The sequence below is a fragment of the Ceratotherium simum genome, chromosome 2 (assembly GCF_057802395.1).
Source record: "Ceratotherium simum simum isolate JZ-2026a chromosome 2, ASM5780239v1, whole genome shotgun sequence".
In the NCBI taxonomy this organism is placed as follows: Eukaryota; Metazoa; Chordata; class Mammalia; order Perissodactyla; family Rhinocerotidae; genus Ceratotherium; species Ceratotherium simum.
Window position 1 is genome coordinate 4991557 of NC_141901.1, and position 23920 is coordinate 5015476.

At 47.3% G+C, this 23920-nt stretch overlaps 1 protein-coding gene across 1 annotated transcript; it reads left to right on the forward strand.

Annotated features, from left to right (window-relative positions):
- Positions 1–3156: 3156 nt before the first annotated feature.
- SFT2D2 (SFT2 domain containing 2) lies at positions 3157–23393 on the forward strand. Its single transcript, XM_004425072.3, has 8 exons — positions 3157–3307; positions 7916–8002; positions 8247–8332; positions 11497–11578; positions 13017–13052; positions 13138–13196; positions 15174–15203; positions 17758–23393. Exons 1-8 carry the CDS (start codon positions 3245–3247, stop codon positions 17795–17797), a joined length of 483 nt encoding a protein of 160 aa, XP_004425129.1. The 5' UTR covers positions 3157–3244; the 3' UTR covers positions 17798–23393.
- Positions 23394–23920: the final 527 nt, after the last annotated feature.

Below are 23920 nucleotides of genomic sequence, written 5' to 3' on the forward strand. Positions count from 1 at the left end.
CCGACACACCGCTTGTTACGCCATGACACCGCTTGTTAGGCCATGCTGTGGCAGCGTCCCATATAAAGTGGAAGAAGATGGGCATAGATGTTAGCCCAGGGCCAGTCTTCCTCAGCAAAAAAAAAGAGGAGGATTGGCATTGGATGTTAGCTCAGGGCTGGTCCTCCTCACAAAAAAAAAAAGACAGGCATGTCCCTAAGATTTGCAGGGCCTGAGAAAGAGTACAAATGGAAGCCCATATGTCTAAAAATTTAAAAGTTACAAATCAAGCTAAGCAACTGTTAATAAATTATGCTAGATCCTCCTACTTTGACAAATACGTGTAAAGTTATGCCTTTAATATGACTGAAAATTGGCAAAATATCAAAGATGACTGAACTCAATTATTATTACAAAATTAGAATATATTATTATAACAACATAAATTCAACTTCAAAATAAAATAATTTTTTATGTTTTCAAGAGTTATTTTTTTAAAATATTCAAAATCATCCACAAAAGTTAAAGGGAAGAAATATAATTTATAATTAACAAATGTTAAAAAATTAGATTTCAAGTATTTAAAGTTGAAAATTTTTACTTGACTTTTTGAAAATGTAATGAAATCTTAAATATTTTTATAAAAAAGCTATTTGTTATTCTAGTATTCAATGTCTTAGAATCAGTAGCATATTTCACGTATGTTATGCCTAGACCTACATGTGTACACATCTAAGAGTAACATGAATTGTTTAATATTGCAAAATATCCCTCAGCCTCCGTGGGAACTACTGCAAATACTGCATTAATTTGGTAGTACCTCTGGAATCTTAGAAAAACGAGAAAATGGATACTTGGAACTACTGGGCAGTGGCATCTTGTTCTTCAAGACTCTACTGCGCTCAAGGCGTTTTAGTGGAGGGCTGTGACAGCGCACCTGTCTTTCCTGTTACTTAAGTACTTCCATTGTTCATATCCCACTGGCACTCTGCAGCGGTATCCATCCACACTGGCAGCGGCACAACCCACGATTTCCCAGCATTCGGATGTCGGTGCCTTTTGTTTCAGGGACACAGGGCAGGTGACCTGATGAAGCAGTTCCCTGGGGCCCGAACAGTGTTATTCACGAGAGGGGGTGTCCTAGTGCTGAGCGTGAGACCCGAGGAGCAGAGGAGTTGTGTGCTCTTGAATCCACTTCTGTTGTGTTTGTGATCTGCAGGCTCTCCTAAAGCTTGGCCTGGGAGCAGAGGCCACTTGGCCCAGCTCTCAGAGAAATACTGCTCTTAGGCATGAGGTGAGGTTACAGCTACAGCCTTTCGGACCAAAATCTCATTTACTGTGACGAACGTAGTGGGTGGGGGTGGAGGGCGGACCGATTTTCTTAGTTTGCAGACAAAAATAAGCTTTGCCTGCTGACTTGTGTAGCACAGTCATTTCAAGTGTTGCCCTATCTGCCAGTCTGGCTGCTACAATTCACACAATTGTAAAAGACAGACACAAAGTTTCTCATTCATTGGGTCACTTCATGGTATTTACTGAGCACCATTTTCTAGGTGCTTTTCTGGGTTCAGAGAGTAAAGAACTGAATGACACTGTGAAGACCTCACACGGTAGAGGAGACAGACTTGAACATGAATAATGGTGATACCGTGAGGTGGGTACTTACAGGTGTGTTTAAAGTGCTGCAGGAGCACAGATGGAAAAGCGGCTGTCACGTCAGTGTGCGCTGGCCTACAGAAGGCTTCCGAGGAGATGGCGGAGGAATACTAGCTTCCACTGGATGCCAACTGAATGCCTGCCATGTCCCAGGCTCTCTTCATATACTGTCACTTTTACTTCCCCCAATAACTTACAGAGGTAGTCATTTATGTCCATTTTACAGCTGAGAAAACTGAGGGTCAGAAAGGCTAAGTAACTTGCTCACTGTCACACAGCCAGTAAGTGATGGTGCTGGAGCTGCAACTCCTAGATCTGCCTAACTCCACAGTGGGTGGACTTTCCACTGTGTCCTGATATTTGCAAAGTCTTGAAAGATGTGTAGCAATTTACCTGAGTGGAACAGGCGATAAGGAGCACCCAGGCAAAAGCAATAGCATTTGTTATTCAAGTTCTGAGGTATAAACTAAAATTATAAAGCAAAGCAGGTTGGAGTATCCTTAAAGATGAAATCATAAGCAATGTAGTTACAACCATTTGACTGACTTGAGCAAGGTCCTGTGCAAATCCCTTTGCCTGGTTGATTTATAATAATTTCTGACAGCCCCCATCAAGTTCTTGGTAACTTTTACATTCTCTCCATTCAGGCACAACATTCTGCTCCTTCATAAGTGTTCTCGTGTGTGTGTGTGGGGCTTGGGGGGGGCGTGAGGCAGGGGCGGGGAGATTCTCTAGTGGGTGTTCCTAGTAACCTCTTTGTGGATTTGTTTTTCTGAGCCGATTGAATCTTGAAGTTCATTTTCCAGACATTCCCCAGCAAGCAGTTTGAGGCGTGCCCCCACGTCCCGTCTTTGGCCCTGTCCTGGGGGTTATGTGGGTTACAGGGATTCTCCGCCACAGAATCATTAGCGCGGATCTGGTTTGAGGTCAGTAAACACAAACCATCCAAGAAACACAAAACAACCTAATATACCTTTCCCCACTCCCTCTCCCAAGTTCTACCCACGCAAGTTTTTGCTCAAATTATACCTCTCGATGCATTTCCAGTTGGAATTACGGTAGTGTATTTCTTTTAACGTTTCCACAAAGGTTGTTATATATTCAACTTGTTGCAGTTGGCCTCAAGTGACTTTTTAAAAATTGTTTCCAGTGTAACTACAGTCAGAACGTGGACTAACCCCAGCATTTGTTTACAAGTCTGCATCCACCCTGCGGTAGGGAGTGTCTTTGTTTCCGCAGCGCCTTGCACGCGGTAGGTGCGCAGCGCTTGTTGACCGAACCAGCGAGGGCCCCGGGAGGGCGGCCCCAGGCGGGCGGGGAACGCGGCACCGGACGCAGAACCGATGTTTAGCAACGCTCGGTGGACCTTATTCCCAACTCTTCCCGCCGGGCCCGCCTCCCTCCACCCAACAGGCCCGTACCGGCGGGCGGGGCGACGGCGGGCGCCTGCGCGGGCCGCGGCCAGGTGGGCAGGTACCTGGGCGGGGCGCGCGGTGGTTGGCGGCGGCCGAGGGGCGGCGGCGGCGGGCGGAGCGCCCGGAAGAGCCGTCCGTGCAGCCGGCGCAACAGGCGGCGGAGGGGGCGCGGGCCGGCGCGCAGCAGGCCCGGGATGGACAAGCTGAAGAAGGTGCTGAGCGGGCAGGACACCGAGGACCGCGGCGGCCTGTCCGAGGTGAGTGCGCCCCCCGCCCGGCCGCCCCGCGCCCCCGCCCGGCCTCGCTGGAGGTGGCGGCGCCGGCTCCCGCGGGGGACACGGCCCCGTGGCCCCGTGCGTGGAGGCGGGAGCGCCGAGCGGGACTTCCAGGATTTCTAGGAAAGCCGCGCCGCCCCTTCTCCTTGGCCTCCCCCCCGGGGGCCGCGAGGAGCCCGCGCCCCCCTCCCCACCCCCCGGGGGCCGCGGCCCGGCACTTTGCTGTGTTTACTTTCTGTCTGGCGCCGGTTCAGCCTGCCCCGGCCCCCCGCAAAGCCGGGCCGGCGCTGTAGCAGAACCCCAGAAACGTCTGCGAGGGGGAGGGCGCCACCCCAGGCCGCCGGCCCCTCCCAGCAGCCCGGGGACAGGCTCTAGGGCCGGGCTGGGCGAGGGCCCCTCGTTGAGGAGAGCCAGGGTCCGGGTGACGGTCCGCGGCTCTCCTTGCTGGCGGCCCCCGCGCGGCGGGGCTGGTGGCCGCCCGGGGCTCCGTGCTGCGCTCCTGCCGGGTTTAGGTTGTGGGGTGTGACCCTCCCACCCGACCTCGTGCACAACGCCTTGTAAATTCTCTCCATCTCGAAACTGTGAACTCCTTGAGGACGGGGGCCACAGCTTGTTCTCTGTGCCCACGCTGTGTGCACGTGGACTCTGGATACCTGGGACCTCTGGAGACTGCATGTTTGACTGTTTTTAGAAAGGTTTTGGTCGAGCTGAAATCTGGGCGCTAATGTTCGAGCCACGCAGAATGTTTATTTCAATTTTGTGTGCTTTTAGCTTTTGCTTTCCTTTCTGGATGACGAAATAACATTTCTGTTTACTTTTTGGTGTATTCCATGGGTCTCAGTTTCCCCATCTGGAAAATGAGGGTGTTGAACAAGATGATATGGCTTCTTTCAACTTGAAACATAAGTTCTTCCCCTAACTTGAGTCAGTGTCTCTCCTGCTTTTCTCAGCGTGCTTTTCATCCATTTTTGTGCTTGCTGACTTGATTCTCAGTTCTGTGTGATACTGGAGGCTTCACCCCCTCCGTGAAATCTCGGAACTGTAAAACTTGCTCTCTGAATCTTCACCTTGAAGAAGTAATACAGTGTGAATCAACTGTTACAGGAATTGGGGTTTAACTTTTTTTTTTTTTACATTTCAAAACAGCTCTGTGGGTTCTTTTTAATTTGTTGCCTTTATTAATTGGTCAAGGCTCGGGAGTAATTTCATGAGTTTTTTGTTCTTGCTTTCTGGCCTCTGTTGTGAACTCTCAAGTCAGACCTTAGAAAACTTAGGTAGTTGACAGTCATGCTTCTCTCAAGCTTTATGCCCTACAGATTGTCAACAAGCCTTTATGAGCGGCCAGGGCTCAAGGGAGACCCCTTTTCTCTTCCTGAAGACTCTTGAGGAGAGGCGTGTTGACAGGGATGTGATACAGATATTATCTATTTAGAAAATAATTATGAAGCAGGAGACAGACTTCTGGAGGGAATGGTGGAGTACAGACTGAAAGCGTAAATGCTGAGTTTGTTTTTACCCAAAATGGTGAATGCCTGTGTTGGGCACAATGAAGGGCTTTAAACTATTGTCCGCTCAGGCGTGTGTTAAATCTATTTTAAAAAGAGTAGATGCTTCTCTCTTGTTCTGAAACTTTCTGTCGGTTTCTCTTTCTGAGTGTAAGTTTCCTCTTCTGTACATGGTTGAACGGACTTCGGAGGCCCCAACTCTCGAGAAGCATTGTGTAGCCAGCTGCGTTCATTTTCAGGGTTGGTTTTGGCTTAGTTTTTACTTATTAGGTCAAGGCCTCCTTTAAAATGTTGGGGCCGACTTGATTGTCTCATTTCCCGTGGTGTTGGGGCTGGCAGAGCTGGAGGATTCTGTTGTGAAATTTCGGTTTTGTGTGGAAAGTTGGAGTAGGTGGCCTCCAAGTCTCTTCGAATTCAATTACATAAGGTGTCAGAGGTCACCAGAATTGAGTGATTTTAGAAATTTTTATTCTTTTAATGCAAACAGTACAAGTATGACTAGTTCTGTTTGTCCTACTTATGAAACTTTGCAATTATAAAAATTCTTTGGCAGTGTCTAATCACAGGTAGCCTCATGGTAGGTTTTCTAATTGATGCCCCATCCTCCTAAATACACCTTCAGACTTGAGTTTCAATGGTGTGTCTCTGAAAGGATAGGTTTTATGTTTTCTCTCAAGGATTCCAGGGATGTGAATGGTGCTGGTTGGAAAGCACCAGTATTTGTGCAGTATTCCTTTCTCACCTTCTTCTGGTTACCAGCCCTATAACCTGAACAATTCTTAGCTTTACTTCTCTTTGGCAAAAGCCCCTCTTCTTTCCACATCCCAGAGTCAAAGGGAACTTTGTGCATAACTGCCAATCAGCCAGCTTGTGAGAGATTGCCTACAAATTCTATCCAGGTACTGTTTTAGCCACTCTAATTTCCAAAAAGTGCACTAGCAACCATGGTTGCATTTAGCAACCATGAATTTAGAGAGACATTTTACATCCACTGAGTTTATTTTCATAAATTGGCAAAAAGAATCGTTCAGCTTTCACTGAGTGCAGTTAGGAGCAGTGGCATGACAGCTTCCTCCTGCCTGTGACCAAGCGTGCATGTAAGAAATTGCGGCCACATAGAGTGGAAAAACCCCAGTGGTGAGAAGTTGTCTACCCTGCCCCCATTTTGGCAAATAGGGTGACATTTGGATGGGGTTCAGCTTGAGAGACCTGTAGGACCAACAGGTCATTTTCCTTTCTGAAGGTAGAAACCAGAACTGCTTCCTGTTGCCAGGTGTTAGTGATTTTTACGAGGGCTGGAATCTCAGGCTCCTGTTGAGACTATTTGGTACTCTAAGTGTCAAGGCCAATTCAAATTTGATACTTAACATTATGGCTTATCCTCTTTGAAAAAAAAAGGTTGACTCTTTAAAAATATCAATGTTGAGGCAGTTAGTGCTCAGGGGACGAGTCCCATCCAATCCTGCCACCACCCTTTTCTCCCTACACGTGGCTCGGTTCTTCTTTCCACCTTGGCAGGTGAGTTCTCTGGTTCTTGCATGGGCAGGAAGAGTGGTGGCTTTTGATTTTATTCTGTCCTTGGTGGGAGGCTGAACAGGTTAGTTAGAAGGGGTCTAACCGGGTTGTCTGGGGTGCCTGTCAGAGCATCACACGGCTCATTGTGGAGGAGAGGTTTTCCTTGTATGGAACAGGATCCTAACACCCCACTCCTGCTGCATGTTACCATCTCTGAGCATGCCTTTCCGTTCAGGGTCATATGTTGCTACATGTTCCTGCAGGTGCTGTGTGTGTGTGTGTGTGGGGGGGCGGGTTGCAGTGTCACGAGCCCACTTTCAATATGTGTGACTATCTGGGGTAAAAGGAGAGCCCCTTTTGATACCCTGCCCTACATACCTTTCTTCTGAGTGGAGAGAAGCCATTCTGGAGCAATGCCTGCCACACCCCGGGGAGCCTCTGGTGCTTTTTTCAAGCTTCTGGTTTGACAGGAAGTTTGAAGACAGAGTTAAAAACAGATCCCTGAGCTGGGAGCAGTCAAGGCTGAGGGAGTGGCTGTTCTAGTGACCCTTGCAGCCTCTGCCACCACCTGCCTTCCTCCATCAGCCGGGTGGCAGTGTGGTCGGCAACTTTCACCACGTTGCCAGATGGAGACTGTGCTGGCCACACGAGGTAGACCCTATGCAAATGTATACTGGGCCTGGCTGGCCGGGAGGCAAGGCCTGTGGTTGCAGTGGCAGCTGCCTGTGCCTGACTTAGAGCAGCTGTGGCCACTTGCGTGAGGTGGACGGACCGGGAAGGTCTCTGGTGCAGGCAGTCGGCTGTCATCTTTGACATGAGGAATAAAAATTCTGGGGAGCTGCTCACAGTCTCCACTGTTTGAGCAGTATTCCTGGAAATCTTGGCCTCCCCTGAACTTTGTTGCTCCAGGGAAGGATTAATTGTGGTGGCAGAGTGAGGATGAGTAGGGCAGTAATTAATTAACTCAGATCTGTCTCACACTTGGGTGACCTGGCTGATGCCAGCACCCCGCAGAGCAGTATCTGCACCAAGAGCGAATAACCCGGCTGAGAGTCCTGATAAGGGTGAGGGAGGACCTCAGCCCTCCGAGGTCCCAGAGATGCCGGCAGGAGCAGCAACTGCTGAAGCTCGGCTGGTGGGTGATGCCCAGTGGACCCAGCTGCCTGAGTACCGTCCGCTCTTTTCTCCCTCCCTTGGGCCCCGGCCTGGCGGAGCTCGTGCCTCTCCAGTGTTGTTCCTCGTCCCGCCTGGGCTGCGGTAAGGGCGCGGGCTACTCTCCGGTCTCCCTGTTTGTGAAACGGATTGTGCTTGAGGCAGAGTCCCCGCCTCTGGAGATGCCCAACCCGAGGCTCAGGAACCTCTTACCAGCTGCTGGAGGAGATTCACGGATGGATAAGGCGCTGGATTCCATGGCTCAGGAGGGCCCTTGTAGCTATGAGCGAGGATTCTGTGTTCCTGCCTTCCTCACTACAAATTCACACAGTGCTTCTACATTTAATTACGTGCTTCCTTTGTTTTTGGCTATTAAATATGCATATACCTGTATGTAATCAGTTTTTTAAAATTTCAGGTTGTTGAGGCATCTTCGTTAAGCTGGGATACCAGAATAAAAGGCTTCATTGCCTGTTTTGCTATAGGAATTCTCTGCTCGCTGCTGGTGAGACATCCCTCCCCTCCTCTGTCGTCCCGCCCTCCTTCCCTCTGTCTTCCTCCTTTCTTCTACCTCCTTTTCTCTTTTGTTCTTCTCAGAAATGAAATGGATGATGAGAGGAGAGGGAGGAAGGGAGGCGGGGAGGGAGCGGAGGAGGGCGGGGAGGGGAGCAGGCTCCTCTGTGCTGCTGGTGGAGGCTGTGGTGGGGGGGGCGGTCTTCTCATGCAAACACCTGTGCTTCATCTTCCAGGGTACTTTTCTGCTCTGGGTGCCGAGGAAGGGCCTATACCTCTTCGCAGTGTTCTATACTTTTGGTAACATCGCATCAATTGGGAGGTAACAGTTTTTTTTATTTAACCTTAGCTGGTTATTAGATGGGAAAATGGATGTGGATTGTGCTTGAGGGAGGTGAAGGAGGATGCTTCACGAGTTTTGAAGATTTGGAGAGAAAAGCTGTCGTTAAATACATCTCGTCCAGATCCTATCACTTTAAAATATTTTTATATCTTAGTTTATCTTTGAAATACCCTGGGGAGAAAGCAGGACATATGGTACTGTTGAGATTTTACATACGAGGGAGCCGTGGCCCAGAGCTCTTGAATGGTTTCTTCAAGGTTTACAACATGACCCTCCCATTGCTCTCGTCTTATTGCTGCCAGGGACTGAGTCCATGATTTCAAAAGGGCTACAGGTGAAACTTGTTATTATTCTGTCTAAGAACATCTCAGGCCTGAGTCTTGGCTCCTGGGGGCAGGGTGTCTGATGGAGGGCTTCCGGCTGTGGACAGCCCTTTCCAGGTGCTGCGGGTGCGGAGACATCCGGGTCAGGCTCCTTCACTCTGCTGCTTCAGCCACACCTGTGTGCTGACAACCCCAGGCCTGCCTCCAACCGGGAGTGCCGGCCTTACTTCCACCTGAATGGCCCGCCGGGACCTGAGCTCAGCCATCTTTTCTCCCCCGTCCCCTCCCCTGGTGTCTCAGTGAATGTCCTGAGATGTCCAGGCCCCCCTTAATTACTCACCAGGGCTTGGTGTTGGCCTCTTACTGCTCTGTCCTCTCTGTCTCCATGGCTGTTGTCCCTCATGCATTGACTCACGTGCCCCACGAGTAAGCCCTGTTCACATCCTGTGCTGGGTTCTGAGGATTCAGAGACAAGTGTGGTGTGGTTCCTGCCTCAGTGGAGCTCACTGGTCGGCCAGGCAGACAGACGTATAAACTGATAACATAATATGATGTGGAGAGAGAGATGCTCAGGAAGGGGCAGCTGACCCGATCTGATCCGACCTGGGGACCAGGGAGGGCTTCCTAGAGGAGGTGGTATCTGAGCTGCTCTTAGCTCTGGCCCTATCACTTCTCGTCTGAACTACTGCAGGAGTCCTCTGCTGGGCTTCGCTGCCCCCTTTATTGTCCCTCCCAGGCCATTTCCCACAGAGCTGTAGCACCGTTCATTTTCAGCCCTTCTTAATCCCCGTTGTGGCTCCCCATTCCCTCTCTACAGGTGAAGTCCAGACCCCTCAGCGTGTATACAGGTGAGGCCCTTGAGGTCTGCCCTTACCCACTCCAACTCCCCACCCAGTGCGCTCCCCCGCCAGGCTCAGCCTCCTGCATTTCCCCAGACACCTTTGTGCCTTTGATGGGGCTCTGTTCTCTGCCTGGAGTGCTGCCCTCTCTGAACCTCCCTCTCCGTGCCCCCCACCCCGCGTTTAGTGGATATTTGCTCATTTGTCAAGGCTCAAAAGTCATCTCTCCTTTGAAACTTCTCCTAAGTACCTTTTTCCCTCCAGAATCAGTGACCTCCTCATTTATATGGGGCTCTGTATAGCCCGTATATATCTGTGTGACAGCACAGGTAGCATTTTATTACACTGACTTGTTACAAGTCTGTAAGCCACTTGACAAGGGCTGCACCTCTGTCTTACTTGTCCCTAATTGTCCCCAAACCTAGCTTTGTTTCTGGCTGGAAATGTTAACCAAATGATTGAGTACATGACTCTGGCCACCTTCTTAGTGCTTAGTTTATTGATGCTTGTGATAGTGCAATGATCGCCCTCGGAGATGTCTAATCTTGCCTCTAAAGCTCTCTCAAATACTAACTTTAGGGGAGTTTTGCTTTGGGCAGACAGTATGGGTTATAATGTAGAGTCTAGACTGAGCATAAATCTGTGGGTGTGTTGGTTAGTCCAGAAGAACCATTTAGCAAATCCTAATGAGACCGGCTTTGCAGCATTGCCTAGGGAAATAATAAAGGGAGCAAGTTGTTATTTCCAGAGTGTGTCTAGGAGTTTGTGGCTTTACCTATAATCTGTTATATTTTTGTATATATTCTGCATTTAATGTTTAAGGCCAGCCTTGGCTATTGCTTCTTGTTCAGTGTAGGCTAAAGAGTGCACTCAGCTCAAACACTTGACCTGAGTGTGCAGCCTCAAATTCAAGTTGAAACTTAATGGCACTTCAAAGAGAGGTAGATTTATTTAAAATTTTTTTTATTGAACACTCAGTAGCTACTGTCATCTGCCAGTTGGCTTGTATTAAACACAAGCTATATAACAAGCTACCCCTGGGGTGATGCCACATGGAGCACTTCTGTCAGGGGCTGGGAAACATGATGCAGAGCTGCCTGGCGCCTGATGCGTTAGGCGTGCAGGTCTGCTTCATTCGTGTTCGCCCTCTCACCAGCCACCTCCCAAGTTCCATTCATACGAAGGCACGCTAGGGATGTCTGTCTGAGCTTTGGGATCCAATAAATGTGGGTTTGAATGCCAGCTCTTTAAGTTCCTGGCTGTGTGATCTTGGATAAATAAATTTTATCTTTCTGAGCTTCATTTTCTCATCTCTGAAATAGGTGTAATGATACCTAACTCACAGAGTTGTTGAAGGGGTGACATGAGATCATGGATGTGATATCTGGCCGTTTAGCAAACATTGAACAAATAATAGATGATATTATCCTCATTAGAATTATTCCCTGGGGATTATGAAAGAAAATGATTTGCTTTACTTTTTAACATAACCTAAGCCTGTAAGATGCGGTTTTTCTTTTTTAAATTACCTGAGTCTTTTGGTTTGTCTGTTTGTTTCCATGGGTAGATTGTTGAGGAGGAAGGTAGCACCTTGAAGAGAGGGGGTCCTCTCTAACCTAGTGGTTGTGAATGTGGTTCCAGAGTCAGACCTACATGCATTTGCAGCCTAGCTCTACCGTCTGCTAGATGGATGGCCTTGGATAAGTAACAGGTCCTTCTGGGCTTCAGTTTCTTCATCTGTAAGACAAGTTTGATAATTGTTCCTGTGATCAACCCCATCCATCAATTGTTGATGGATTAAATGAGAATAATGCACAGAAGGCACTTAGCACAGTGCCCAGCACGGAGCAAGAGCTTTTCGAACGTTATCTCTGTCACTGCTATTTTGCTGCAGGTAATTTGGGGAGGCGGTGGGGAGGAACCTGGTGTGCCCAGTGTGGTTCTGTCCTGGTCTGAATGGTTTGTGTATCTTGCCTCTCAGCACTGTCTTCCTCATGGGACCGATGAAACAGCTGAAGCGAATGTTTGAGCCGACGCGTTTGATTGCAACTATCATGGTGCTGGTAAGGTCTACCTTTTCGCTGGACTGCTAAAATGGAGTTTTTATTTCTGCTGTATGGAATTTTTTTCCTCTTAAACCTAAAGACCTCTTTCCTTTTGTCTTGACTTATTACCTGAGCCTGTAACCACTGTGGCAGAAGGGAACATTCTTCAATTAATAATTACCCCCCTTAGTATTTCAGCTGGTGTTGAGGGTCTGCCAGTTCTATAAAGCACCTCCAGAGGGCGGCACTTGTCAAATTCGCCAAACTGGTACGGTAGTAAGAAAGCTCAGACACCCTCCTGGTGGTGATGGGTGAAGGCGCACACAGGCAGAGCTCAGAGGGAATGATTCGGAAATACAAGATCATTCTCTAGAGTGGGTGTCCAGTCTCCCAGGGTGGGCTCTTTTCCTTTCCTCATTGTCTGACTTTGGGGTCGTAGTTGTTTTCCTGAAGTGGGTCTGGTCTTCTTGTGGCCCATCAGCCCTGCACCCTGCTCTGACAGCAGTGCCTTTAGTCTTGTCGTATCTTCCTGTCTCGTTAACCCAGGATGCCTCTCCCTTCTTTGGGCCATTTTCTTCCATGTGACCATCAGAATCATTCCAGACCACGTTCTGTGGCCTTCTATTATAATTATCAGTAGACGACATTTGGAACTTGGTCAACATACTTTTATTTTTAGTTTCATTTGTGTACCTCTTATTCACATAGGTAAGTCCTCTAAGGCCATGACCATGTTTGCTAGTGGTGTCTTTTCAGAGCATTGAGCACAGTGCTGGACCAAAGATAATATTTAGGACCTGTTTCTTGGGTGGTTACTGTTATAGAAGGACAGAAATGACAGGCATGACGGACAGCTGGAGTTCTAATTGTTCTTAGCCAGCACCAGATGTAGATGGCCTGGCCAAGTCTCTTGTAGAAAGAACTTTCTAAGAGAGGACTTAGGGCAAGTGTTAGGTGACATGGAAACAAATAACAGACCCGCTGGCCGTGAAATTGACCTCTCCTGTTAACCCTTGTCCTCGCATGCCCTTTCTACTCCGGAGACTAGTGTGTGGCAGGAGTTAAAATGCAGAGGTGTGTGTTAAACCTACTTTAGTATATTTGAATGAAAAGATGGATGGATGAGTGCATGGACCAGAAATGTGATTTTGTTTGCGGGGCAGAGATTTTGGGAAAATTTGAAAGTAGGAGAGGATTCTTCTCTTTTTAATCTACATGAGTCATTATTGTCTAGGTTAATTTCATTGGGATTTTTGACTCTTCTGCCAAACATGGGGGCGCAGATGGGTTAAATGCTTTGAAATGAAGGATGCGTTTGGTCGCTGTGGTAATGACAGAATCTGATTACTGCAGCTCAATGGGTATTGTCGTAAGTTTGCCGAGAATAAGTCTTTACAGTTTTTTTTTCCCATGTTGTCATTGCATTCATTAAATAATGTTTCCTTTCTCTCTCTAGTTGTGTTTTGCACTTACCCTGTGTTCTGCCTTTTGGGTAAGTTTGTGTTTTAATTTCCCTTAACCTTTTTGGTGTGTGCTTCCTGTCCCGCAGTGATGTAACCATGTCATTTTTCTCTCAGTGGCATAAAAAGGGACTTGCTCTCATCTTCTGCATTTTGCAGTCTTTGGCCCTGACGTGGTAAGTAACCTTTTAAACAGTCCCCTCCCACACGGATCTCTGACTCAGGCAGCTGAAGGAGATAAAATTCCACATGGTGTGGGAAGGAGGAGTAGGAAAACATAGAAGCTTTTCAACTTAGGCATTCTCAATGATGCAGGTGACGTCAGACGCCAGAGCAGAGCCTGTCGACTCGGCCCGCTGCCCGTAGATGGCGTTAGTGGTCTTGAGTGGTCTTGGCAGGCTGGCTGTTTGCCTGCTGCAGCATTTTTGCTGGGCTCATGGTTGATTTTGAGATGTTACAGATGTTATTAAACCACCCGCGTCCAGTAAGAGCAAGGACAATGAAGTCTTATAGAGGCTGGTAAAAAGAGGCTTATGAGTCAAGTAGACATTAAAGAAAAAGGAAAGTGGTAAGAAAAATAATGAGCGTTTCATTTGGGATGGAATGAATCATTTCACAGAAGGACAAAGAGTGAATTGTCAGCAGGAGACGAGGAACAGTGACTGACGAAATGGAAAACCACGTGGCTGTGGGCCGTAGGATCAGCATGTGCAGTGGAGGCCTGTTATTGAGACTGGGGATTGTGACTGAAGGGCCACACACAGTGAGAGGACTCCTGGAGACATTATTATTCAGAACCATGGATGGGGCTGGAGGTTCACGGCCCTTTCGAACCTGTCTAGCCTCAAAGTGAGAGGGGCGGTGGCATGTATGGAATCTGTAGCTTCTGAGACGTTCTGTAATACTTTCAGTTTGTCAAGGGATGGTATCTGCCAGAACAGTTTCAGGAGAGATGCGACTGATCTACTTTGGAAAGAAGTGTTTGCTCTAATGCAAAGAAAAGAGGATTGTGAAAGTTTTAAAGCTTCCAAGGATCATTTATACTCCTATTTGGTAGAAAAAGATCTTGAGACTACAAGCTTAACACCCATCCCTCCTGTTAGTAATTTGGACTTTTGGATAAATGCCTATTGGCATTTACTGTGTTCACAAGTAAATGAGTGTGTGTGTGGTCAGTGTAAGATAGGAGAAGAATGATGGCCTGATTTTAGTGTGACACACACGTTGTGGTAGTGGGTCCTGAAAGGGCCTGGTTTGATGGCTTATGTTTATATTTTGGTTTTCTTCTGGGGGCAGAAATTAGTACCCACATACGTGTGCCTTTCTTTGCTTATAGACTGCTTTTGAAGCCAGTGTCAGAGATTCAGCATTCACATGGGCTCAGGCAAATGGCGATGTCCCTCCAACACTGATGTATTCCGACTATGCTTTCTGGAGGGCTGACCAGCTTACAGCCTGCCTGACACACCAGGCCTGGTCCTTTAGTTGTGGACGGCGTCCTCCCTGCGTGGTGCCCTTCTGGGCAAGAGGGCTGAGCTAACTGGGATCACTAAGAGATCTTCCGGGCTTTGGTTCTTGAAGAAACGTGGGTTGCTTATATTTTCATTCACAGAATAGTTGGTAGTGGTTTTTTTTTTTTTCCTTTACCTGTTCTCTTTTCTCTCCTTTTAAAATTAATAGGAGCAGAATAGAAAATTTATCCCAATTGGGTAGAAGTATATTCTGCTGAGGATTTGTGAAATATTAGAGGACAGCTGATCTGGATTTTATTCAGTATTCCGAACAGGGCTTCTATGCCATCTGGAATCTGCCTATTTTAGGTGGTCCTGCTGGCTCATTTGGTTAAAGCAGTAAACTCGTGAGGCTGAGGTGACAGGGTTGTCTCCACATGGGCCTTATGCCCTCCTCCTTTGGCCACAGATGACACTCCCCTCCCCGGTTATATATGTGGCACAGTGTGTGTGTGTGTGCGTGTATGCCCGTGGGGCTGTGCACGTGGGGGTGTGCCCGTGTGTGTGCGCACCCTCCACACTGAGGAGGGGGAGGGTCTGGATAGGTCACTGGAGGTGCTCTTGGGCAGAAGCCCATTCCACTGAGATCTCCCCCTCCCTTCGTTTGATTTCATCTTTTGTTCTGTTTGTTTTTTGTTGTAGGTATAGCCTTTCCTTCATACCATTTGCAAGGTAAGACTAACTATATTTAGGACTATAACTTCTGTCATTTGGGGATGGTGATATGTTTGCATAGGGCCTTTTAGTATAGAGTGCTTTCAGAGAGTACATACTGTTGTATCTTTACTAAAATCCTTTGGGAAAAACAGGCAGATGTTATATACCTGTTGTATACATTAGTAAGCTAAAGGTCACCCCCCGACCCCCATTATACAACAATGGGCATGGACCCTAGTCCACTGATTCCTGATGCCATGAGCATTCTGCTGTCATATATAGTGCATATATGCACATTACCACTCTTAACATGTAGCTTTGAGGAGATTTTTCTTAAAGGTGAATATCACTGAGCAAGAGATGGAGGGATCTAAGTTTATTCTTGTTTTCTTGTAGTACCCCATTGATGGGAATGTTTCAGATAAGAGTTTATAAAGGGAAAGTAAGCAGGGCCAGGTCTCTGGAGGACCAGGGTTTCCTAATTAGCAGTGTGACCTTACACAACTCACTTGACCCCTCTGGCCTCAGAGGACTCACTGATAACAAGAGTGGGTTGGACTAGAGCACCCCAGAGCCCCTTCCTGCTCTGAGGTTCTGGTGCTCCAAGCCTCCTTATGTGAGCACTTCAGCGATGGGCCTCTCAAAACGAGCCACGTGGTCTTTGCCTCTGACTCTGTTCCAATGTAACCGTTTAATTTCTTTTCTTCTCTGTCGTTACTTGCTAACTAAAAACAAGCTTTTCTTTAACGGTGTGGAGGAAATGAGAAATGGTGTGAGCTGGGAAGGAGGAAGGGCAGGCTCTGTCTGACGCATTCCAAGTCTGTTGCTGATGTCATTTGAAGGTGCTGGGGAGTGGTTCATTGCACGAGGAGTTGTCCAGCCCATCAACTTAAAGGCAGCTGGGTGGCTTTGTGAATAGGTTCTAGGAGGATAATAGTTATGAAATACTCCACGCTGACCCGGCCAGTTGTAGGAGATGGTGGCTTGTCTCAGAAGAGTATGGGCAAAGATGTTCTGGGAAACTAGGTTTTTCTGTGAAATAAGCTGGAGACCTTCATTCTTGAGCATCCAAGGAGATAGTTATCAACCTGCCAGCAATTTGCATATATCTTAGTGCCAGGACCAGCTACGTAATTTGCAGGGTCCAGTGCAAAATGTAAATGTGAGCTCCTTGTTAAAAAATGACTGAGAATTTCAAGATGGCAACAGCAGAGCGTTAGACCGAATGTGGACCCTCTGAAGTCTGGGGCTCAGTGCAGCTGCCTACGTCTCTTACCGAGGCCGGCTTCAGGCTTCTGCAGGCTTCAGACTTGATCTGGACTGGGATTTATAGTCTTATGTACAAGTGGTGGGGAGAATGATAGAATGCTATTGGAAGAAGTGAGTTTCATGTGCTCATGATGAAAATGTTTTATAGTAGGGAAAGAATCACAAAAGTAGGCCCTACCCTTCTCTTTGTAGCTTCCCCTTGAATAGCCTTTCCCACAGTGCTCTGCAGAAATAGTGTTTATGTGGAAGAAAAGGGTTCTGTGATCAAATAAGTCTGAGAAAGAGATAAAGCAAAATTAGATAGCTTCCTTGTTACCCAGATTTTCAGATCCTTTGATATGTTATGTGTCTTGTGAGCGGCGATGAGGGATCTTATTTGGCCTTGAAGCCCTTTCTTGTGCAGAGTGTCTCCTGGGACTGCAGTGCAGAGTGTATCTTAAATGCTGTCCTAGAATTATCTTGATGTTAAAACGCAGTGTCCGCTCATGCAAATGCATTAACCTCTCCCTCTGTGACTTGAAGTGTCCTTGGTACAAGTGCAGCTGAGAACACAGGAGGAATAGAGCTGAGGTGAGAAGCCCTAGTACACAGCCACCTGTGTGGTGGAGGTGCAGGTGCCTGGTGGAGGTGGAGGTGCCTGCTTGAATAGAATAGTAATTTCTTGAGCACTCACTCTTTTCTGGCGCTCTCTACGCTAAATTCCAAGGAGTGAGTCCCTGGGATAGGGTTAAGATAGCAGGTTAATGAGTGCACAGTACCTGTAGAGAGCTCCCCTGTGCTAGGGAATTCCGGAGAGATGTCCCTTAACAAGCGTCTGCCGCTTACTGAGCATGAAGAAGGGCCGTCATGAGTATTTACTTAATGCTTTCAGTGCATTCTGTGATTCTAGTTGATATTAAAGTGGTGCACAGTCCTGTCTAATTTCTTGGTTTCTGATAGTCTCTGCCTTCTTACTATCTTTTCCTCTGATTATTGTGATAGCTGTCATTTATCAAACAATAATATACGCTGTTCACTGCGCTCATTCCCACAGCCGGTCTATAGGGTAAGTGGCAATGTCCCCTTTTACAGATGAGGAATTTGAAACTCAAATAGGGCAAATCACTTGCCCAGGGTAATACTGTGGATAGCTGTGGGAGCTGAGGTTTGGTGCCAAGTGGATCTGGCCCCACAATCTAGGTGCTTTCTGCTCAGCAGTGTGTTACTCTGGGTGCCCAGGAAGTCTAGAGGAGGGTCTTTACCACTTACCTTTCCTTTGCGTGATGATCTCCCGTTTATCTTTGTGTTTTTTCCTTCCTAGGGACGCTGTGAAGAAGTGTTTTGCTGTGTGTCTTGCATAACACCCGGCCAGTGTTGGAAAGCTTTGGAAGGCACTGTGGACGGAAGCTGGTGGGCAGTTTTGTAAATACCTTCTAAACCTGGCTTACAGGCGTGTGCCTTGTATCTTGCAGCAGTGTGTTGCTTGCAGTCCAAACATTTGAGAGTTCCTTTTGGAGGCAGCCAAATGTGTGTAGTATAGTATGAGAGGTGGGTTCTGTATCCTGTTTTTTTTTTTTTTTTTTGTGAGGAAGACCAGCCCTGAGCTAACATCCATGCCAATCCTCCTCTTTTTTCTGAGGAAGACTGGCCCTGGGCTAACATCCGTGCCCATCTTCCTCCACTTTATATGGGATGCCGCCACAGCATGGCTTGACAAGCGGTGTGTCGGTGCGCACCCAGGATCCGAACCAGCAAACCCTGGGCCACCGCAGCAGAGCACACGCACTTAACCACTTGCACCACTGGGCCGGCCCCGGGTTCTGTATCTTATGGAGTGTAATCTTTGTCACGCACCTGTTTCCTCTTTGTATGGTGTTCCACTGAATTTTCATAAATAAAAGCATTCTTAAGCAACAGCAGATAAGCCTTGGGAGCCCGTGATTCCCAGGTGGCAGCAGGCAGCCCCACTGGAGATGGCAGGGATGCAACAGTAAAGGACAGTTTGGGCTCAGCAGGGACTTTGTAGACCTGTCCCTCAGCATGGAGACCATCACCCCTGCCCCACACAGCGGGGACATGCTTCTGCGCTGGTGTCTGGGAACGAGTGATTCTGCCTCCTGACAGCTGCACATCGGCCTGTAGAGTGAAGAGGGAAAGGAGCCCTTTTTGGTGACCTGTGTCGTTTTTAATCTGAACCTGGCTCTCTTGCTGTCCTGGTTCCACACTTGAATGGGCAACCTTCAGCACACACTCTTTTTCTCGTGGGGTCTTCTTTCCTTTCCCCTCCCCCACTTATCTCTTCTTCTGACCTCCTGGTACTAGATGGAGAGGAACAAACCAGCGACAGAAAACACTGCTGTTTACTTTTGGACAAGAGCCGACGGGAGGTGAAATATCTTGCTATTCTTTGCTGTATTTTTTTCTTCATTATTTATAAATGTTTCCTTTTAAACCGGTTTTATTTTCCATTCTACTGGAGTGGGGCCAGGGGAGGGGGGTGGGAAGGCAGAGCGTGGCTGTGGGGCAGCAGGAAGTAGGCACGCCCGCCCTGTGACCTTTACACAGTCCCAGCTTTTGCCCTTGGGCCTGTGCTGGAAACACTGGGGGAGACACAAGGGTCTGCAGGGTGGTCGTAGCTCGCCCTGAGGCCTCATCGCAGACAGAGCGCTTTTGTGTCCACCATCTTATCCCGTGCACCCAAGGCCTTGTGACAAAGCAGGGATTGTTATCCAGTGTGCAGTCAAGGAAATCAAGGCTCAGAGAGGCCACCAGATCCACCTACAGCCACGGTCGGTGGCAGAACTGAGCCCAGAGCCTGGGGACCCCGGTTTCAGTCTCCTTCATGACCCCGGGTTTCCCCGTGTGGCTCAGGGGCTCCTCCTGCAACTGTTGTCCCTGTTTTCATCAGCCAAGCCCGTGCCTTTTCTGGTCCCAGTCTCTATGTCGCTGCACTGTCTCCCGCCCCGTCTCCCTTTGGGATGCTTCCTCCTGGATCTGTAGGGTCCGTATTGTTCCCTTGTATTCCTTTCTAGCTCTCCCGTGCTGCCTTCCTGTCGTTAATGCCCTGTGTTGACCACCAGAGTTCCTGGTGTTGCAGGACCTCCTGAGTCACCCTGCACGTGGAGTCTGGGTTTGCCTTTCTGCTCCTTACCCGAGTCTGGCTGGTCCCCTATGGCTCTTGTCTGGGGACCTCCAAACCAAAGGCAGTGGTCTACCAGTTGTCTCCTTGCTTGTGGCTAATTGCTGAATTCTTTCTCCTGCTGCAGGTGAGACCTCAGACTGGCCAGGCTTTTCTTCTGAGCAGTGGGGGCATGAACAGGCCTGATGGGGCCAGAGAGAGGAGCCAGTTTGATCATGTCCTTGCTAGGCTGTTGAGGGCATCCTGTCTTATACTGAGGTCCCTAACCTGCCTTCAGCTAGGGAGGGAAATTATATGCTACCCTCTGGCTTTTGTGGGGTTCTTTCACATCCGAGGTGCCTCTAGGAGATAGCTCAGACCTCAGAAGGGCTCTAGGAAGAGGCCTGAAGGGGAGGTCAGGAGTGCTCACGATTCCTTTTCAGAGCTGATGTGAGGCTAGCCTGGTCACTGTGGGCTCCAGCCAGCCTGGGTAATAAACCGAAAAGGCTGACCCCTCTGTGCCCTTATTAATGGCTGGACTTGACTTTGTGGGACATGAGGCTGTCGCCAGGGCTGTGTAGCGTAGTGGTAGTGAACATGGGCTTTGAAGTCAAACAGATCTGGGTATGAGTTGTGGCTCAATCAAGTACTAGTTCGCGATGAACAAGCTACTTAACCTCTGGTCCTCAGTTTGCCCCTCTGTTTAAAAATGATGGGGATAACAATTCCTGCTGGATTGTTGCAGGATGCCAGTGAGATATGTGTCAAGTGCTTGCCACGGGGCCCAGCACAGGTAAATGATATCTTGGTAAACGGTAGGCATTATTATTTAATCCCAGAAATAATGACCTTTGAAGGTGACAGGATGAATGTCTCTGACCATTAATTTATATAAAAAATATTTATGTAGTACTGTGTGTCCAGCACTGTAGGCGTTGCTATGCATTATCTCATTTAATAATTAGAATAACGTTGCCAGGTGAGTGGTCTTGTGCCCATTATTATAGAGAACAGCAGCCTCAGAGGGTAAGGGGTCGGTGCCGGATCTCACCAGTAGAGGGCCTCAGTTCTTGCACAAAAGCTCCTGCTGTGCCCTAAACTCAGGCCTGTGGTCAGTTTGCTCAGACAGCTGTAGTCAGGACACTTGGGCAGCCTTTGGATGATCCTGCCTTCCAGGGCCGTCCAGACTCCTAAATTTTTCCTTCTGCTGCCTTATCCTTTAGTGGCTTCCCTACTTGTTTTTGTCTGCTGGACTGTGGGAGGAAGAACTCCATAAAATCTGCTGAAAGCTGTTACCAAGCAACTGTGCTGGTTAAAGCAGCGTAGTGGGTGAGAGGAGGGGTGGAGAATTAGAATTTTAGACCCTGTGGCTGGTGGTGGTCTCTGCTCCCCGGTTCCCCTGCCCTCTGTCCTGCCCTGTTCACTGCTGGGTGAAGGAGAGACCATTGCATTTTGGGAGTAAAGTGACTCTTTGGCAGATGGGAAATGTGCTCACCTGAGGTCATGCTTCCAACTGGTCAGAGCACTGGCCTGAAGGCTCTTCCCTGGGCTTATTGGCCCTGTGATCCTGTACGGGGAGCAGGACCCTCTCCAGAGCAGGAGAGCCAGCATCCAGTGCTCCTGGCCCCCTCCTGCTCCTCCCACTCTCAGAGGCTGCTCATTTGATATGGAAGGTCAGTTTACTAACTTGCCGCCTCCCGTCTCCTGTCTCACTTTCTAGAGTTTCCCCTTTTGCCGAATGTGCTCAGGCGGACTCTGGTTTTCCAGCTCCTCTGCGTGGCTGTGCTCCTGGCCACTGGTGCTCAGACCTGGCTGGGGGTTCCTTCTCTCCCTCTCACAGACGGGCCTTCCTGTCTCTGGGAAGGATGAAACACTGTCCCCAGTTTAGGATTTTCACTGGGTTGGTTATGTCAGTGCTTGGGGCTTCTTTGCATCACTCTTGTATGGTGACTTTGTGGATTATCTACCTGAGTGCCACCTCCCTTCCACCCTAATCACTGTATGCTCAGGGATCGAGAAATAAAATCATGAAATGCATCTAAATAAAATTACTTTTGGATACTTCCATTAGAAAAGATAATTAAGAAGTGGGTCATACCTTAGTAAAAAAGGTGTGGGGGATACTGGTTTGGCTGCTGCTGCTTTTGACAGCTCCATGAGAGTGACAGGTGTTGCAACACGAGTGGTGAGACTTGGCGGAATGAATTAGGAAACTGAACTGCAGCCCTGTGGCTGTGGATGCCCTTTCCTGTGGGGCAGCCTACACCAGGCCTGCCTTCTCTTCTCTTTCCTCAGGTATCTTCTGACGAGGGGCAGCTGCAGGATAACAGACGCTTTAAAATTCACAGCCTGTCCTTAAACCTCATTTTCAGCAAATAAATCAGTGTTTAAGGTTTATAAAGCCATTTTGCTGGGTTATTGGCATAGTTCTTTTGATTTTAAAATGTTTTTTTAATAACTTTAATGTGCAGTAGTTTCTTTGCAAATGGCGTTTTTTAAAAAGCTAATAGACCTTCAACTGAAGTTAAATACAGATTTATTTCTGTGTAACTCTTGATAAGATATTAACAAAAGAATTTAGATTAAGAAGTTTACATTGTCTGGAAATTCTTATTTAAAAAGTTGGTTGGGAGGTTAACTTATGTGGCTTTAAAGTACCTTATAATTCATAATTTTATGAAATTCTGAGATCTTGAGAATTTTTAGTCAAGAGGAAAGTGCAGTTTCTTTGATCCCAGTTCGCTCAAGATAGGGTGGTTAGTTCCACTTTTTGGCTATTTCCAGTTCTACCCCAAATGCACAGGTCACAGTCCCAAGTCCCTGGTACACTTAGCTTTGCTGTTGGGAGCACAAGTTTCTGTCACAGGGCCTCGCAGAGTGCGAGGGCAGAGCACTCACTGCAGAGGTGTGAGCGGAGCCCCAGGGGGCTGGCAGGAGCTGCAGAGCCTTTGTGCATGTAAATTGAGAGAAGAAAATGACATCCTTCCTGGCAGGAGCTGATAAACTGTTAGTGGGCTTAGAAATGTACAAAAAATTTCTATAGACATGAGCGTTTCTTGAAACCAGGGAACAGTGAGTTCACTAGACAGGAGAAACATGGCTATTTGAAATGAAAGGTCATCCACAGCATTGTAATAACGCCGTTAATAGTAAGTATATATCCACAACAAAGTAATGTCACTACAGTTAATAAACAGCACCAAATATAAATATATAATGTGTATGTATATCATGGACAAAGGTCCCCTGATATAAATGGGCTGCCTAAACTTAACGTCCGTGTGAGGCATCCTGTAAGAGCAAATGGAGACTGGTATTTGGGCAGAGTGTTGCTTTCTGCTGTTGAACTTCCTTACTGCAGGGAGAAGTAATGAGCCTTCTAAGTACAGATGAACCTTGTGTCTGTGTAATCTCCTAAAGGACACCCATAGTTTACATTCGATCTCGTGGTCTTTCTGCTATGAGAAGTGTTTATTTTGCCTTTTTCAGTACTTTTGCTTGACTTAGCCTCTTTGAACAAGGAAAGGAAAAATAAAAAACTCTCTGAACTGTGAGCTTTTGCTGCTTTTGTAAATTCTGATTGTGGAGTTGGGGGTGAGGAGGTTCAAAAGCCCCCAGGGAATTTATATGCCTTCAGAACATTGTGCCTGTTCTAATATGATGAGCTTTTAAAAACCTTTGTTAAAACATGAATCAATTTTTGTAATTGTATAGATACTCGGCTAATTTCGAATGCTGCTGATTGCATAACTGAATTTTTTATATCCAGAAATATATTCTTGTGTGCTGCTTTTCCTGCCTTGAGACTCTCTTTTATACAATAAAGTTTGTTTTCTTTTTACTAACTCATTTCAAAGAGAAAGAATTTTGCTGGTAAAGTTACTTTTTTCCCCAAAACATCACAAAACAATTCTTGTTTTTGTTGTTGTTGTTTCCTTCTTGAATAAATGATAGCGTTATGATCTTTAATAAATCTGGTGTTGTTTCTTATTCACATTTATTTTTCCAGGAGTCACTAAGCCAAATGAAGATTGTACGACCAGAAGAAAAGACCATGTCTTTGATTTGAGTTCTTAATGTGTAACACGTTGGAAGCACTTAAAGATGTTTTTTGAGCTTAATTGATATATAATCCTCTCTTTCTGATGACTTAGGGGCTAACATGGGTCTAAGGACAGTTTTGAAAGTTTTCAAAAGTATGAAATCTCAAATGTTTATTTTGGAATATTCCTGCACACCTATCTGGTTTAGTCACTTTGCGTAAAGTAGGTTGTCAAAATTAATATAAAGTTCATAATGTTTCCTTATTCTTTTAATGTCTGCAGGGTTTGTAGTTATGGCCCTTCTTTCACTGCTGATACTTTAA